This window comes from Tachyglossus aculeatus, chromosome 18, assembly GCF_015852505.1.
Source record: "Tachyglossus aculeatus isolate mTacAcu1 chromosome 18, mTacAcu1.pri, whole genome shotgun sequence".
NCBI lineage: Eukaryota > Metazoa > Chordata > Mammalia > Monotremata > Tachyglossidae > Tachyglossus > Tachyglossus aculeatus.
In genome coordinates, this window is record NC_052083.1 from 10,692,314 (window position 1) to 10,710,190 (window position 17,877).

A 17,877-nucleotide genomic window follows, 5' to 3' on the forward strand; every position below is an offset into this window, starting at 1 on the left:
TGGGGAGCCACCAGGCCAAATCTGAAGGCAGAGATAAAAGACGACTATTCCCTTCCCCCTTTGCTCCTCTCTTTTCCCCTTCATTCACTTTTCCACCTCTTCCCTATCTGACTGTGCGCCTTCTCCCCATCCCAACTCTTGCACCTAGAGTGACAGAAGTCCAGATACTATATATCCATGTGACCTCCCAAAGAGCCAAGAAAAATGGCTGACACAGGTGTCAACCTAAAATGGAGGCAGGGACAGAGGTGCCCCCTTTTGCTTCCACCTTAATTGATTTAACAGCTTCTACATTTGCTACATATAATGAAGGCGTGCCTTCCTGTATGGTAGAGCATGGGCCTGAGAGGCGGAGGACCTGGGTTCAAATGTTGGTTGTATGACCTTGGGTAAGTCACTTAACTTCTCTGGGCCTCAATTTTCTCATCTGTAAAATGGCGATTTAGTACCTGTTCTCTCTCCTACATAGACTATGCACCCTGTGTGGAACTATGTCTGACCTATTACCTTATATCTACCCCAGTGCTTAATGTAGTGTTTGACACATGGTAAGTGCTTAATAAATACCACAGGTGTTATTATTTCTATAATAATAATAATGATGATGGTATTTGCTAAGTGCTTACTATGTGCAAAGTACTGTTCTAAGCACTGGGGGGTTACAAGGTGATCAGGTTGTTCCACACGGGGCTCACAGTCTTAATCCCCATTTTACAGAAGAGGTAACTGAGGCACAGAGAAGTTAAGTGGCTTGCCCAAGGTCACACAGCTGATAAGTGGTGATACTAGGATTCAAACTCATGACCTCTGACTCCCAATCCCATGTTCTTTCCATTGACCAACACTGTTTCTCAAAGCTGTGATGGGAGAGCCATGGAGAAACACACTATATAATGATAATTATTGATTATTTATTATGATTATTATGACTTGTAACTATCATTAATAATTCATCGGGAGAGAAGTACTTCTTCAGAGGGTAGTAACACAAGAATCTACTAGCAGTAGCCAACCTTGCCTCCACTCGAGGTCTTGTGTATTTCAAAAATACCGAAAAAGAACAATACTGGTAAAGAAGACGGGAGCAGAGAGGGAGGGTGGCACGACAGTTTTTTTTTTCATCAGTCCAGTTCCTCTCCCAGCAATGACCATGTCACCACACCCCGGGCACACCTGCCATCAAGTCTGTGCCACATGTTAAAATCGATCAAGCAGTCGGTAGTATTTAACGAGGGCTTACCGTGTGCAATTAATTCATTCAATTGTATCTATTGAGCAATTACTGTGTGCGGAGCACTGTATAAGAGCTTGGAAGAGTACAATATAACAAAAAACAGACACATCCCCTGCCCAAGGAGTTCAAAATCCAGTGGATGAGAAAGACACTAAAATGAATTTCAGGGAGGAAGCAACAGATAGCTTTGTCCAAGGATAAGACAGGGAGACCCAATTCCCCAGGGGCAGGCCTCTTGATAATAATAATAAGAAGAATGATGGTATCTGTTAAGCACTTACTATGTGCAAAGCACTGTTCTAAGCACTGGGGGGATACAGGTGATCAGGTTGTCTCAAATGGGGCTCACAGTCTTAATACCCATTTTCCAGATGAGGTAACTGAGGCACAGAGAAGTTAAGTGACTTGCCCAAAGTCACACAGCGGACAAGCAGCGGAGCCAGAATTAGAACCCATAACCTTTGACTCCCAAGCTTGAGCTCTTTCCACTGAGCCGCGTTGCTTGATCCCAAACCACCAAGATGTTCTAAGTGCAGGAGGAGAAACTTCCGTTAAAACTCCTCTGCCTGAGCATTTGAAATGCAGTACATCAGGAATGGCCTAATGCACTGTAGAGAAATTCCCGATTCGGTAAGGAGGGGAAACCAAACCAAAATGGTGAGCGGCTGCGGTCAAAGTCTTGGAAAAGAAGACACTGGTCTCTGACTCACCGTCGGTGGGGCTCAGGCCGCGGGCCGCTGAGATCATAGACAGAGAAGGGCTGCTGTGCAGGGATCGGATGTAGTCCATGTAGGGGTTAATGTAAGGGTGGGGAGGGCTGAAAGGAGACTCCGAGGTCGCGGCTGGATTTCTGTGCGGGGAGATTCTAATGAAGGGCAGGTCTGAGTACGTCGGACTACTAAATGGAGAAGACACACACAAGAGAAATGGACGTTAGCGATACAATCAAAAAATGTCTGTGCAAGTAAAACGGGATTTTCAGTTAACATACATTGCTCTCTTCCTCCCTTCAAGGCCCTACTGAGAGCTCACCTCCTCCAGGAGGCCTTTCCAGACTGAGCCCCTTCCTTCCTCTCCCCCTCGTCGCCCTCTCCATCTCCCCCATCTTTCCTCCTTCCCTTCCCCACAGCACCTGTATATATGTATATATGTTTGCACATATTTATTACTCTATTTATTTATTTATTTATTTATCTTACTTGTATATATCTATTCTATTTATTTTATTTTGTTAGTATGTTTGGTTTTGTTCTCTGTCTCCCCCTTCTAGACTGTAAGCCCGCTGTTGGGTAGGGACCGTCTCTATGTGTTGCCGACTTGTACTTCCCAAGTGCTTAGTGCAGTGCTCTGCACACAGTAAGTGCTCAATAAATACGATTGATTGATTGATTGTTCTGAAAGCTGGGGGGTCGAGTTGAAGTACTAATGAAAATGATAACAATTGTGGCATTTCTTAAACACTTACTATGTGCCAGTCATTCATTCAATCGTATTTATTGAGTGCTTACCATGTACTAAGCACTTGGGAAGTACAAGTCAGCCACAAATAGAGACAATCCCTGCCCACAATGGGCTTGTATTAAGTGCTGAGGTGGATACAAGCAAGTTGGGTTGGATACAGTCCCTATCCCATATGGGGCTCCCAGTCTTGATCTCCATTTTACAAATGAGGTAACTGAGGCACAGAGAAGTTAAGTGACTTGCCCAAGGTCACACAGCAGGCAAGTGGCTGAGACAGGATTAGAACCCAGGTTCTTCTGACTCTCAGGCTTGTGCTGTATCAACTAGGCATGCTGCTTCTCAAGTATTCTTTTCTCTACCTTGGTGATAGTTGGGAATATGGATTCTTTTATGCAGTTACTGAGGGAGAGGCAACAGAAGACTAATTTTCCCTTCTGAGCACCAGTGAAAACAAAACACAATAAACGTATAACTTTGTGGTGGTAAGGGAATGTTTCTGTTATCTTGTACTCTCCCAAGCATTTAATACAGTGCTCTGCACTCAATAAATATGATTGATGGACTGATTGAACTGAGACATCCTTCCTTGTCCAGCTATTATTCACATTTTTGTATTTCTTTTTTAAAATAGAATACCATTCTTCAGTTTAGACTTTTCCAAGAGTTCTTCTTGGGACATTATGACTAATCTAGTCATGTCATACACTTAAATAGCACAAACAAACATAGCTGCTTAGTTATTAACTCAATCAGTCAATGGTATCTGAGCACTTATTGGGTCCAGAGCACTGTACTAAGTTCTTGGGAGAGTACAACAGACCTGATAGACATGTTTCCTGCCCACAGTGAGCCTACAGGATAGTGTAAACTTTTTATGTTCCTCCCTGTGTTTATCATTTGCTCCTCTTCTTGTAACTTCTTATCAATTGTATAGTTAGTAACGGCATTCATTATGCATCTACTATGTGCAAAGCACTGCACTAGTTGCTGGGGTAATGATAATAATAATTGCGGTATTTGTTAAGTGCTATAGGCCAAGCACAGTTCTAAGCACTGGGGTAGATACAAGCTAATTGGGTCAGTCACAGACCCTGTCCCACGTGGGGCTCACAGTCTTAATTCCCATTTTACAGATGAGGCAACTGAGGCACAGAGAAGTGAAGTGATTTCCTCAAGGTCACATAGCTGACATAATAATAATGATGATGGTCTTTGCTAAGCACTCACTATGTGGCAGGCACTGTACTAAGCACTGGGGTGGATACAAGTAGTTCGGGTTGGACACTACACCTGTCCCACATAGGGCTCACAGTCTCAATCTCCGTTTTACAGATGAGGGAACTGAGGCACAGTCGAGTGAAGTGACTTGCCCAGGGTCACCTTGGGCAAGTCACACGGCAGACATGTGGCAGAACTGGGATAAGAACCCGGGTCCTCTCGCTCCCAGGCCCATGTTCTTTCCAGTGGGCCAAACTGCTTCCCTAGAATCATGGTAAAGAGACCAGGCAGGGGCAAGAAAGTGGCACAAACTAAAATGACTCTATATTAGCACTTGGGAAGGGTTATTCGGCCCACAGCACAGAAAGTTGAATTGTATTTGTTTCGTATCTTATCTCAGTGTTTTTTCTGCATCCTGCTTCTGGGCTTCCTCCTTACACATAAGCCTTCCTGTCTTCAATTCCTCAGCCTTGAACTATTTGAGGGCTTCCTCGCCTATGGGAAAGTCAGTTAGTCAGTCAATCGTATTTATCGAGCGCTTACTGTGTGCAGAGCACTTGGGAGAGTACATTACAACAATAAACAGACACATTCCCTGCCCCCAACAAGCCTATAGGCTAGAGGTTGGAAAGATCTAGGTTTAATGCCATGTGGTTTGGGAGTGAGAGAAATCAGGTGAAGAAAAGGGGGATTGGATAGGCCACAGAGGCAGAAGAGGGGAAAGAGAAATAAGGTTCCACCTGGGTTCAGTGATAGGGCTGCAGTTGGGGTGTGAGGTCACCTCAGAGCAAAGGTGCAGAGAGGAGCTTAGTATTAGAATTACAGCCTGGGAAAAGGGCAGAGACAAAACTGGGGTTTGGTCTTCTACAAATAGTGAGATAGTGAGTCAAGCTCCAAGACACCCCCACCTCCACAACCCAATCCCAAGAGAGCACAAACAGGAACTGGAGATAGGCTCTGGAGTGGTCTTCAAAAGGTAGGAAGAGGGGAAGGAATGGACAAAGCATAATAAACACCAAGAGAAGTGACAGGGGAAATTCTGGAAATGGGGACTTTCCCATTCTATCAATGACATTTATGTAGCGCTTACTGTGTGCAGAACCCTAACATAAGCACTTTTGAGTACCATACAACAGAGTTGGTGTCTCTTGAGGGCAGGAATTGTGCCTTTTTTCTCTCTCCCGGCTGCATAATACAGGGCATTGCACGCAGTAAGTACTCAAGAAATTGTAATACTACTACCACCATCACCATTAATTGATAAGAGCCTCAAATTATTCAAATGGTTGTTCTTGTCACCCAGTGGGAGGATTGACACGTATACAAGGCTTACCAGTTTCATAACATTTAATAAGATATTAATGGAGGATAAATGGTTGAAACCAAAGAATAAGGTTATTTAATGCTCCCTTTAGGAATAACGGTTCCATAAAGAATTTATTCAAACAGCACCTGCAGTTTGAAAGAATGATCACACTGGAAGACTTTGAAAATTACTGGTTTGTATTGACAACAGACAGCACTGTAAGTAGAGCATCTTAAACAGAACGCTATGGTAAGATTACATAAGAATAATAGTCTCAAGGCAGAAAACTGGTCGAATTGCTTGAATGAAATATTATAACATTATCTAATTTGTTATTGCCTTTTCATCCACCTTGCTATGTTTCTACAATGTTGAAGTTCAAACATCCACACTTAATCACTTACATTAGTGAGAGAGCACTAAAGAAGGTTTCATGTGGAATTGCCTCAACAGCAATTTAATTCCATTCTGTTTGGAGCAACGAGAGCATAAAATAGTGAGGTACTATACATAAAAAGAAATCTTTTCTTGACCTTCCCACCATATATCCAGCTTTTTCTAGCTCTGTTTTGATTCATCTTCTAAAAAGTCGGAACTTTAACTCTGACAAAAAGCGTTACTGTAAAAGGTCAAAGGGTAGTCATGTTTGAAGATTCTGTTTGCTGAATGCTGTTGCAGTGCTGAATTCCGAAATCTCAGGACAGAGAAACCAACTAATGCAATGGTAAGGAGCATAATTCAACACGGCTTCACTAATATGCTGTTAGAAAACACATGTCCCTTTAGTTTTAGTCGTTCCATCCGTATTCCTTGACATGGTACATGATTAGACCTTTAGCTTAGAAAGAGATGTGGAGAGAGAATGGGAGTTGGGAGATGATAGCTTTTTGAGTAATTAAGTGAACTTGGTGCACATTTCAGTTTACCAAAAAACCTGCTGTTATAGAATACATAACCTCTCCCAACAAGCCCAGCAATGACTATTCCTTGCCAAGTGGCATGGGTTTCGAGCTTGTAAGCTCTTATGGAGTTTGGACAGGGTCAAACCAGCTCTGCACAGGTCAAATCTGAAGGCAGTTTGAACCCTGTTCTTGGGATCCATGTGAATCTTTAAGAGCCTAATAATTTAATGCATGTTATCCATCTAACAATAAGATTTGTTATTAGTATATTGTGTAGCAACTCAGCAAGAGGCTTCAAAAGTTCTTGTTTGAAGTAATATACTTCCTTTTTTTTGTTGGACATCGCTACTTTATGCATATGCTATACTACATTGATAATCTAGTCATTTCATATTGTATTTTTAGACTGTGAGCCCACTGTTGGGTAGGGACTGTCTCTATATGTTACCAATTTGTACTTCCCAAGCGCTTAGTACAGTGCTCTGCACATAGTAAGCGCTCAATAAATACGATTGATGATGATATTAAACAAATAAATTGGTGACTCATAGGATTAACTATATACAAATAAATCTCCTGCATCCTCAGTGTTTCTGCTCTTGACTGATTTTTCCACTACTTCCTGTCCCACCTGTCTGCTGTGTGACCTTGGGCAAGTCACTTAACTTCTCTGTGTCTCAGTTTCCTCATCTGTAAAATGGGGATTAAGACTGTGAGCCCCATGTGGGACAACTTGACTACCGTGTATCTACCCCAGCACTTAGAACAGTGCTTGGCACATAGTAAGTGCTTAACAAATACCACTATTATTATTATTACTGTTATTATTATTATTATTATTATTACTTTCCCTCAAGTTTCTGCTATCTGTACTCTTGTTAACTTATATGTCAGAATGTCACATAATAAAAATAGTTTTAATTATAATTTCAGGCTGTCTTCCCACTCTAATTAGCCTTCTTAAAGTATTGTGCCCTTCCTTGGATTCTTCAACCTGGACATTGCCGTTATTGCTCAAGTTTGCACCAGTAAACTATAAGCTCAGTGTGGACAGGGAATGTGCCTGTTTGTTTTTGTATTGTACTCTCCTAAGCACTTAGTACAGTGCTCTGTACACAGTAAGTGCTCAATAAATATGAGGAGATATTCTGGTTCATTTTCCTTGGATATCTCTCTCTCTCTCTCTCTTTAAAAATCTTTATGTCTTGGTGTGATGATTGAGTCTTCTCAGATGGGCACCTATCAGGTTTTTAACTGGACAGTCATTGGCATGGCGGGTACAACCAGCCAAATTGCCTAGAGGAAGCCCAATGTCATATTATGAGAAACAGCGTGGCTCAGTGGAAAGAGCATGGGCTTGGGAGTCAGAGGTCATGGGTTCTAATCCCGGCTCCACCACTTGTCATCTTTGTGACTTTGGGCAAGTCACTTAACTTCTCTGGGCCACAGTTCCCTCTTCTGTAAAATGGGGATTAAGACTGTGAGCCCCAGTGGGACAACCTGATCACCTTGTCTCCTCCCCAGCACTTAGAACAGTGCTCTGCACATAGTAAGAACTTAACAAATGCCATCGTTATTATATTCCCTTAATGACCAAACAGGATCTTTTGGATTGGCCCCTGGAGGGGAATGCACAAAGACTAACGTCTCTGGGACCAAATATAGTTTCTGCTTAGGCATCATTCATTCAGTCAATCATATTTATGAGCACTTACTGTGTGCAGAGCACTATACTAAGTACTTGGCTTAGTATAGGAACCTCTTAGCATAGAAAACTCAGAGGGCCCGACATGAGGGAAGGGACTGTGAAATGCAGCAACAGATATTTACAACCCAAAAATGAGATACCTGAAGGAAATACAGAAAACTCAGGGAAGAAGACAGAATGGAAACAATATATGCTGGGGCAGGAGGGGCAGGAAATGAGACCAGGAGAATCAAAGAGAAAAGGACGCACAAAAGTAGTAGCCGGGAGAGGGTTAGAGGATGGAAACAGAAGGGGAGAGGTAGGGAGAGGAGAGAGAGGAGGAGAGGAGAGGAGTCAGAACATACAAGGAAGAAGGTTGTGAGTTCTTGCAGTCCCAAAGTCTTGAGCCTTTTGTACCATGTGTTTCATCTTCGCATGGCAAAAAGACGTTCTTCGATTCCTAGAATCCTAGAGCTGGAAGGGATTTCAAGAGATCATGTGGCCCAGCCCTCTGCCTCTTACGAACCTACAAAATTTCAGGCGAGGACAACATTCGTTTTCCAGGACTGAATAATAGTCCCACTGCGCATTAAAAAGTAATCGACAACAGAATGTTCAAAAGGAATGTAAGGTAACGAATTTCTTGCAAACCGCTGGTACGTGTGTAGCCTCACTCATTATTAAAATTGCCTCTCTCTTTTTTAGATCACACGTTTCCTCTTCCGATGTGTTTAAGCAGCATGTTGGAACTATATTAATAGGTGGACATCTAAGACCATCTGCTCTTTCCAGAAGAGTAGGTCACTGAAAAGCCAACAGCCTTCTAACACTTTACACTGTTAATCCAGCTAATTAAACAAACATTTGTTTAACATTTGCTCTTATTTCACTAATGCTTCAGGAGGAGAAGAATTTTATTTTTTTTCTTTTACTTTTGGAGTGCCATTGGCTGTTATCGCAGTGACTAATGTGCTGTATGTGGCCATTATAGTCTTCAAGTCTGAAATTACCCCCAGGATGAACGATAGGGCCTGCCTCTATGCTGATTGGAGTTGGATGATGATTGATTAGAAGAAAGTAGGACTACATAGCCATGCAAAAGGCTCTGCACTGAGCCACAAGCTTAAACACTAAAGAAGCTTTCACCAGTGACTTCACAGCTATTAGAGATGTTTTCATATTAACCACATTTCTTCCATCCAGGTTTGTGCATTTTATCTTTATTCTTTCAAATCCTGAAATTGCTTGGATAAGAGAGAGGGCTTTTTTATATCCGTTTCTAAGAGCAGCCTGAACTTTTAGGGGAAATTGAAGAGGCTTTGTGTCAAGTACAGCTAAATCCAGCCTTTCCATATCAAACCCCTGCGAGAAAATTACTGTGCCGATGATAAGGCGGAAAGATATAATAAAAAGTGACTCTACTCAATTTACACCGCAATATTGGTATGACTGAATATTTTTCATTCAGGTGACTGATACAATCGCTAAACTGTACTGCAGATAAATAAAGGAGGCTTCTGTCAAGAATAAACACCATTAATCATGAAGTCTCATCCTCTGAGTGGCTCTGCTATGCATCTGTACAAATATACCACCACAACTGGCATGCAACGCATGCTTTCTCTCGCTGAACTGTTCTTGGCTGATGATGTCCTTTTAGGGAAACTTTTTTCTGCCCACCTTATTCAGCAAGACTATTATGAGAGCCTCCTACCACTACAACCGTAGCCATTTAGTTTCCTGCTCATGCTACAGAGTTCATTATTCAACATTTCGCTAAAACTAGCTGGGCCTCTAGCAAGGTAACTAGAACAGGGATCAGACGGGGAACATTTTTTCCTGAGTTTCCAATCCCGAGTACGCAAACCACTCGATGTTCTCACATTTAGGATGTTTTGCTCAATTTCTTTATTGATATTCACTGTTTATACTCAGATGGCTGGGTGCATTTTATGCAGCTGATTCTGGTATTTCTCTGTAATGCAAATTTACTTAAAATGGCATAATTATAATGATGGCATTTGTTAAGTGCTTACTATGTGCAAAGCACTGTTCTAAGCACTGGGGAGGATACAAGATGATCAGGTTGTCCCACGTGGTGCTCACAATCTTAATCCCCATTTTACAGATGAGGTAACTGAGGCCCAGAGAAGTTAAGTGACTTGCTCAAAGTCACACAGCTGACAATTGGAGGAGCCAGGATTTGAACCCATGACCTCTGACTTCAAAGCCCTTGCCACTGAGCCATGCTGCTTCTCTTATGCAGGCATCCTCCTGAGGGTCCACTTATATTGGTCCAGTGCTCTGCATGTACTAAGTGCTCAATAAATACCACATTGATTGATTGGAAAACTGGACATGAGCATTAATAAAAGACCCTAACTTCCCTGCTCCAGAAGACTGCTTCCTCGAAGAGAAAAAAGAAAAACCAAAACAACGAACAGTTTAGTAACCTTTAACCTGCTGTAAAGTAAGGGATGATTCAAAAGTAACCATGCTATTAAGTGGGAATGAAGCACTGCCCTGCTCACTAATGAGGTTAAAAAATGGAGTTAGGTCCTCCCCGTTAAAAACACTTTGCAAGGAGTTTGGTTGGACAAGACCAACGGTGAGTCAGAGCTGAAGACTAACCACACAGTCAGGAATCAAATCGACTGGAAGAATTAGGAGACTTGTGGCTCTGAGGAATGTAATTCATGCAGAAAAGCAGTTGTCAGAGAGAGGCCAGGGAACCGCGTGGGAAGCAAGCAAAATAAACAGCTAGACAAAGAAAACAAAGACTCTCCAATAGCGGCTTTTCTAATGCTTGAGTACCCTGAAACTTCAGTGGCTGCCTATGACAAAAACCTCATCAAAGAAGACCCTTTGCAAGCAAAACACACTAGCAACTGGCGCTGCGGTTCCAAATGGAAAATACCCCAAGGGTCTCTCTTCCAATCACCCTCCCCTTCCAAAGAACAAAAGAAAATCGAACTGACAAACTTGAAGTTTCTCCCTATAAATGAGAGAGGGGCCAGTGGGTAGAGGGAGTGTGGGGATGTGATGATTTTGATTGCTGGATAGTTCTGAATGTTTCCTTTTAAAGTACTATGATTTTTCCTTATGGTATTGGTACTTCGGGATGGATGGATGGATGGTTGGATGGATGTGTGTGTGTGTCTACGTGTACAGGAGTAAGCCTCATCCCCCTCCCCTCCCAATCACTAGAGAGGGTCCCCGCACACACTCTCACCTTCCACTTTCAATTAGTCAATCAATGGTATTTATTCCTGATAATAATTATAGTATTTGTTATGCGCTTACTATGTGCCAGGCATTGTACTAAGCACCGGGGTGGATACAAGCAAATCGGGTTGGACTCAGTCCTTGTCCCACACGGGACTCACAGTCTTAATCCGCATTTTACAGAGGAGGGAACTGAGGAACAGAGAAGTGAAGTGACTTGCCCAGGGCCACATAGCAGACAAGTGGCAAAACCAGGATTAGAACCCATGACTTGATTCCCAGGCCCGTACTCTATCCACTATAGCCAGCGACCTGCTCACTGTGTGCGGAGACCTGTACTAAGTGCTTGGGAGATTGCAGTACAAGAGTTCGGCAGACACGGTCCCTGCTCCTTACAATCTAGGACAATGAGATCAATCAATCAATCATATTTATTGAGTGCTTTTTGTGTGTCGAGCACTGTACTAATCACTTGGGAGAGAGTACGATTTAACAGAGTAGGTAGACACATTTGTCGCCCACAAGAAGCTTACAGTCTAAAGGGGGAAACAAACATTAATATAAATACATAAATTATGGATATGTACATAAGTGCTGAGGGACTAGGGGTGGGATGAATAATAATGATAGCATTTGTTAAGCATGCAAGGGTGATGTGATGTAGAAGAGAGTGGGAGAAGAGGAAATGACAGCTTAGTCAGGGAAGGCCTCTTGGAGGAGATAATAATAATAATAGTAATGATGGTGTTTATTAAGCACATACCATGTGCCAAGCACTGTTCTGAGTGTTGGGATAGATACAAGGTAATCAGGCTGTCCCACGTGGGGCTCACAGTCTTAATCCCTATTTTACAGATGAGGCAACTAAGGCACAGAGAATTTAAGTGACTTGTCGAAAGTCACACAGCTGACAAGCGGCAGAGCCGGGATTAGAACCCATGTCCTCTGACTCCCAAGCCCATGCTCTTTCCACTGAGCCACGCTGAGATGTGCTTTTAATAAGTGAATATTATATAGACCAAGTTATTTCCCAGAGAAAATGTGCTCTTTGGGGTGTCCCACAACCTGGGCTGAATCTCACTGAATAATAACTTTCCTCAGTCCTTTCTATTCCTTGTGGAAGAGATTTAACCTACGGCACAGCAGCTTAGAGTGATAATGTTCGAACCACACAAACACATTATGACCATCTGGTTTACCCATGGTCCCTAGTTTTAATCCACAATATAATGCTGTAAAAGTTTCTTTTGAGTGCTAGCAACTCTTTGGGGACAAAGTTGTCTCTCAATGGGTTTCCCTAAGCACTCATTTTTATACCAAAGAAGTCATTTAGGATCTAAGGAGTACTTGATTGTTTGCATTTCAATTTTTCTAAGTTCCTATTTGGGACCCAGATGCAGAGGAAGAGTGGAAAGGGTGAAGCAGGGAAGAGAGAGTGTGTCTTTTTGCATTGAGATACCTTTAAAGAAATAAATGCACCTGCTTATAACGGGAAATGGGACAAAAATCATTTTTGTCAAAACTATATTCAGGTACACATATTGGACCAAACTTTCCTTCCCAACTCAGACTTCAATCATTTTCTATATCCAACATGTTCCAGTTATTTATAGAACTGAGAATTGCTATTCTTAGTATTAAGTGCTTGGTACACTGCTCTGCATCTAGTAAGTACTCAGTAAATACCACTGGTTGATTAACTGGTATTTTTTAAGTGCTTTCCATGTGCTAAGTACTGTACTGAGTACAAGAGTAAATACAAGATAATCAGGTCAGACACAGTCCCTGTCCCACATAGGGTTAACAATTTAAGAAAGAGGGAGAACAGACATTGAATCCTGATTCACAGATAAGGAAACTGAGGCAGAGAGAAGTTATTTGCTTAAAGTCACTCAATCGTTAAGTAATAGAGCCACAATTAGAACCCAGATTCTTGGACTGCCAAGCCCACGATATTTCCACAACATCACACTACTTCAATGCCATTTTATTATTATATCTGCATTATAAATGAAAAATTTTGCAAATTTTCAGCTCAGGAATAAAGCCAAAATTTAGTCACAAACTTCCGTTATGTTAATAGCATTTTGTACCCATGACCAACTTTCATTCTACTATCTTTCCAATTTGGAAAAAGCCTGATGCTATAAATTCTTTTAAACCCCTTGTGATCTCATTCTCCCAGAGTATTCCTCTCAGTTTTTCAATGGAAAAACATCTTGCTGCATTTATAATATTTTTGGACATCACACCTAAAGGGCTACAGCCACGGGAATGATTATAATGTCACCGGTTCAACTGTCCTAAATAGTAAGTTAAGATGCGTTTCAGAGGTTTTGTAAAAACCTAGATTTTCCACTTATCTGTGCATTTTCACAACATTCATCACTGTTTTGACCTGGCCTTTCGGGCAGAAGTATTACATTGAAATGGAAATTACCCAATCAGCAAGGGGCTTCAATTGTTTAACGTTAACCAGAGTGAATCCTCCTAAGAGGGCTTCTAAGTCCATCACATTGAGTTTTCTCTGTTGCCTTTTTTGAAAAATAAATAAAGCCATACCCTGCAAATTTCAGTTTTCTTTGGAACCGTACTTCACATGAGTGGGAGCATTGTACTCCAAGGAAAAAAAAAAAAGGCTTCTCTAGACCAGTACCTCACAGCCCACTGCAACAAGTTTGACAGCAGCCTCTATAGAGTTGGCTTGCTTCCGGTTCACTGAATGTGAATGCCTCAGTCAATATCTGCTCACTCGACTAATACTGCTGACTACAGCACAAAGAACGCAGGAATTTCATCCAAGAAGGCACAGTTCAAGCCCTCTGAATGTGCACTATAGTCAGGGCTTGCTTTTCTTTGCGACTGACGGCAGAATTCAACATTTTAATCAGCCAGGATATTGCAGTGCAGCAGGAAGAATTATGTCTGTGCGCACAGTTTAGGCTTCATTTCCCTATCTTCTAGTCAATCCTATAAGCTTGGTTATTATTCTGGAAAACTGAACTATTTTTAGAAGGTTTATGTACTTGTAGATCCAAGGATTCTGTTTATAATAGATAACCCTTTGTAAAAACAAAGGCCAGATATTTAAAGTACCCCTAATATTTTTAGGATTGGATTTTTCAGGCAAACCTTGCCTTCACCAAGAGCAATAAAGATATTGAACCAGAGAAAAGTGGAGTCTGCTCATTCTTCGGCTGCAAAGTTCCTGCTTTCCTTTTAAATCCCTCTCTCCATCCTGCAGCACTTAAGTATATATTTGAAATTCATTTATATTAATGTTCTTCTCCCCCTCTAGACTGTAAGCTCATGGGCTGGGAAAACGTCTACCAACTTGGTTCTGTTGTTATATTGTATTCTCCCAAGTGCTTAGTACAGTGTCCTGCACACAGTAAGCACTCAATAAATGTGGTTGTTTCATCTTCAGTGGGCCCTGCAGAAGCCTGGTTCTCCTTTTGCCTCATAATCTTGTAAATCATAATCTCGTGAATCATTTCACTTCAACATAGGGCATGAAACTTGAAAGGGCAAAGAGGACAGTAACTATCCTTCTCTGTTTAAAAATAGTAAAATAATCTATCCTTGCAAATTAGTGCCAAGCATTTACCAGCCAATTCATTTATTCATTCATTCAATCAATCGTATTTATTGAGCTTACTGTGTGCAGAGCACTGTACTAAGTGCTTGGGAAGTACAAGTTGGATAACAACCCAGCCTTCCCCAGATGATTCCATAGGGAGTGAAATGGATAAAATAGCCTCCATTCCTAAAGTTATTCACTCAGTGGAGTGAGCACATTGTCATTCCCGAGGGTGTTTTAAGCAGCTCCCATTTTGGGCTGAGGATCAGTAGAACATTACATCTCTTTTGAAAAGCAGCATGGCCTAGAGTCAGAGGTCCTAGGTTCCCATTCCAGCTCCACTCTTGCCTGCTGTTTGACACCGGGCAAATCACTTATCTTCTCTTTGTCTCAGTTTCCTCCTTCATAAAATGGGGATTCAATACCCTTATTTCTCTCCTTAGAGTGAATGCCTTCTAGGACAAGGACTGTGCCTGATCTAATTATCTTGTTTACCACCTGCCCTCCCTCCACACATCCGCCAAACTAGCTCTCTTCCTCCCTTCAAAGCCCTACTGAGAGCTCACCTCCTCCAGGAGGCCTTCCCAGACTGAGCCCCCTCCTTCCTCTCCCCTTCCCCATTCCCCCGCCCTACATCCTTCCCCTCTCCACAGAACCTGTATATATGTTTGTACAGATTTATTACTCTATTTTACTTGTACATATTTACTATTCTAGTTATTTTATTTTGTTAATATGTTTTGTTTTGTTGTCTGTCTCCCCCTTCTAGACTGTGAGCCCATTGTTGGGTAGGGACCATCTCTATATGTTGCCAACTTGTACTTCCCAAGTGCTTAGTACAGTGCTCTGCACACAGTAAGCTCTCAATAAATACGATTGAATGAATGAATGAATGAACAATGCTTGGCACATAGTGAGAGTTTATCAAATACCATTATAATAATAATTAGTATTATCATTATTAATTATTGGCTCTTCTTCCAGTAAAGCTTGAATATATTTTTTTCTGCAGAAAGCCCACAGTACACTTTTTTGTTTTTATAATATTTGTTAAATGCTGAGTACATGTCAGACACTGTTCTAAGTGCTGGGGTCGATACAAGGTAATCAGGTTGGACACATTCTCTGTCCCATGTGGAGCTCACAATCATAATCCCCATTTCATAGATGTGGAAACTGAGGCACTCTTCAGTGCACCTGTTAGAGTCAAGGCTACTAAAAGAATTCTGATCATTTGTATCTGTGATCTTATTCTCTTAACTACTGTAAGCTCCCTCTAGACTGTAAGCTTGCTGTGGAAAGGGAACATGTCTACCAACTCTGCTACATTGTACTCTTCCAAACACTTAGTACAACGATCGGCACATGGTAAGTGTTCAGTAAATATGACTGACTGATTGCATATTTGCAGTTTGGGCTCTTATGGCTCCCTCAGATTGTATAAACCTAGGGTTCAAATACTATGTTTTCTACTTTTATTGTATGTTCTCTAACACCAAGTACAGTGCCTTACCCACAAAAGACATTCAGAAAATGCTACTGGGGAAGCCAGCCCTATTGTCAAATGTGAAGGGGAAAGTGGAAATCTGAGATATTTCCATACTGACATGTTCAACATGGCACCTCAGGTTTGGAGAGGGATTACAGTATTCTAAAGATTTCTTCTGGTTTACAAGGGAATATTGGATATAGTCCATGTGGAAAGAAAGAAATCCAAATTGGCTTAAAACAGTTCTCACCAGATCTCAATTTAGAAGCAGTGAGGCCTAGTGGAGATAACACAGGCCTGGGTGTCAGAGGGACTGGTTTCTAAACCTGGCTCTATCACTTGCCTGCTGTGTGACCTTGGGCATATCACTTGGCTTCTCTGTGCCTTAGTTTCCTCATTTATAAAATAGGGATTCAATACCTGATCTTCCTCCTACTAAGACTGTGAGCCCAACGTGGGATCTGGACTATGTCCTATCTCATTAACTTGTATCTACACCAGTGCTTAGAACAGTGCTTGGTGCATAATTGCTCAACAAATACCACAATATAATTATTTTTGCTTATCAAGTGGTTGGCAGAGAACTTTCTAAATTCTGGGAAAGAACACACAGGCAGGAATTAGACATGAATCCCATCCCTCAAAGGGCTCAAAATCTAGGAAAGAAATGTTTAGGTGCAGTTCCAGAATCCAGAGAATTCTGGGAATGGGGCTAGGAGCATGCTTAGGGAGAGCTTAGGGTAGCTCTAATGTGAATACACTTGTCCCATTCTCCTGCTTATGGTCACCAATTCTAGGGACTTGGCAAAACTTCTCCTCCTACTACTAATCAATCAATGAAAATTATCGTGCAATTATTGGGTGCCGGGACACTGTATTAAGTGCTTGGGAGAGTAGAACACAATAAAAATGATTTCTGCCTTCAAGGAGTTTACAATCTAGCACGGGAGACAAACACTGAAGGAAATTACAACTAGGGGCAACCACTGAGTATAAAGATATGTACTTAAGTGCTGGGTGAGGGTGGGGTGAATACCTAAGTGCTTAGGAGATACAGACCCTTGTGGATGGATAATGCAGTAGGGAGGGAAAATAGGATGGAGAGATGAGAGATTCATCAGGGAAGGTTTTGGGGAATGGAATTTCAGTTAAGCTTTGAAGATGGGAAGAGTAGTTGTCTATATAGTATTACTGCTCTTTTAAAAAAAAAAGTGGATAATTTGACACGATTTAGCTGTTGCCAATTTGTGCTCCATTCTGTGAAACTCTAAACTCTGGATAGATACTGTAAAACACCCAAAGAGTTAAAGAAGTTGAATCAAATGAACAGGTTTCTATAACACAAACTGACAAAATTCAGTGCCTATTTATAATGTCTGAAGCTTATTATTAGTGTGCAATTGCAGTTGTTCTAACACCTAATAAGCCAGAGTTGGAAAAACAAAGGCAGGTTAATTTGTGATTTCCTCTACTCATTCAGAGGCAAATTAAGTGTCAAACAGCTAATACAGAACATATTTCATTTTATGAGATTTTAATTTCATTCTGCACCATATCGTTGATGCCTTAATGTAGGGTGGTTTATCTAAGGAGAGGAGCAATTTATAAACCTCTTTCAATGGAATCTTTAATGATAGGATACGATAGCATAATTACAGCGGTGCCTGCCAGTCCTGAGACACACGAGGATGTGTCAGCATCTCCATCATCAATAGAAACCCCTTTTGGGGGGTTTAGATCTCATTTGTGAAAAATGGCTCCAGGAGAAAAATTTT

The 17,877-nt window shown here is 41.5% G+C and overlaps 1 protein-coding gene across 1 annotated transcript in view; it reads right to left on the minus strand.

The window, feature by feature from the left end:
* GLI3 (GLI family zinc finger 3) overlaps positions 1–17,877 on the minus strand; it is a 233,771-nt gene that overhangs the window by 74,278 nt on the left and 141,616 nt on the right. The window contains exon 6 of the mRNA XM_038760678.1: positions 1,945–2,132. Coding sequence (XP_038616606.1) covers positions 1,945–2,132 — 188 coding nt within the window. The remainder of the gene's footprint in view (positions 1–1,944; positions 2,133–17,877) is intronic.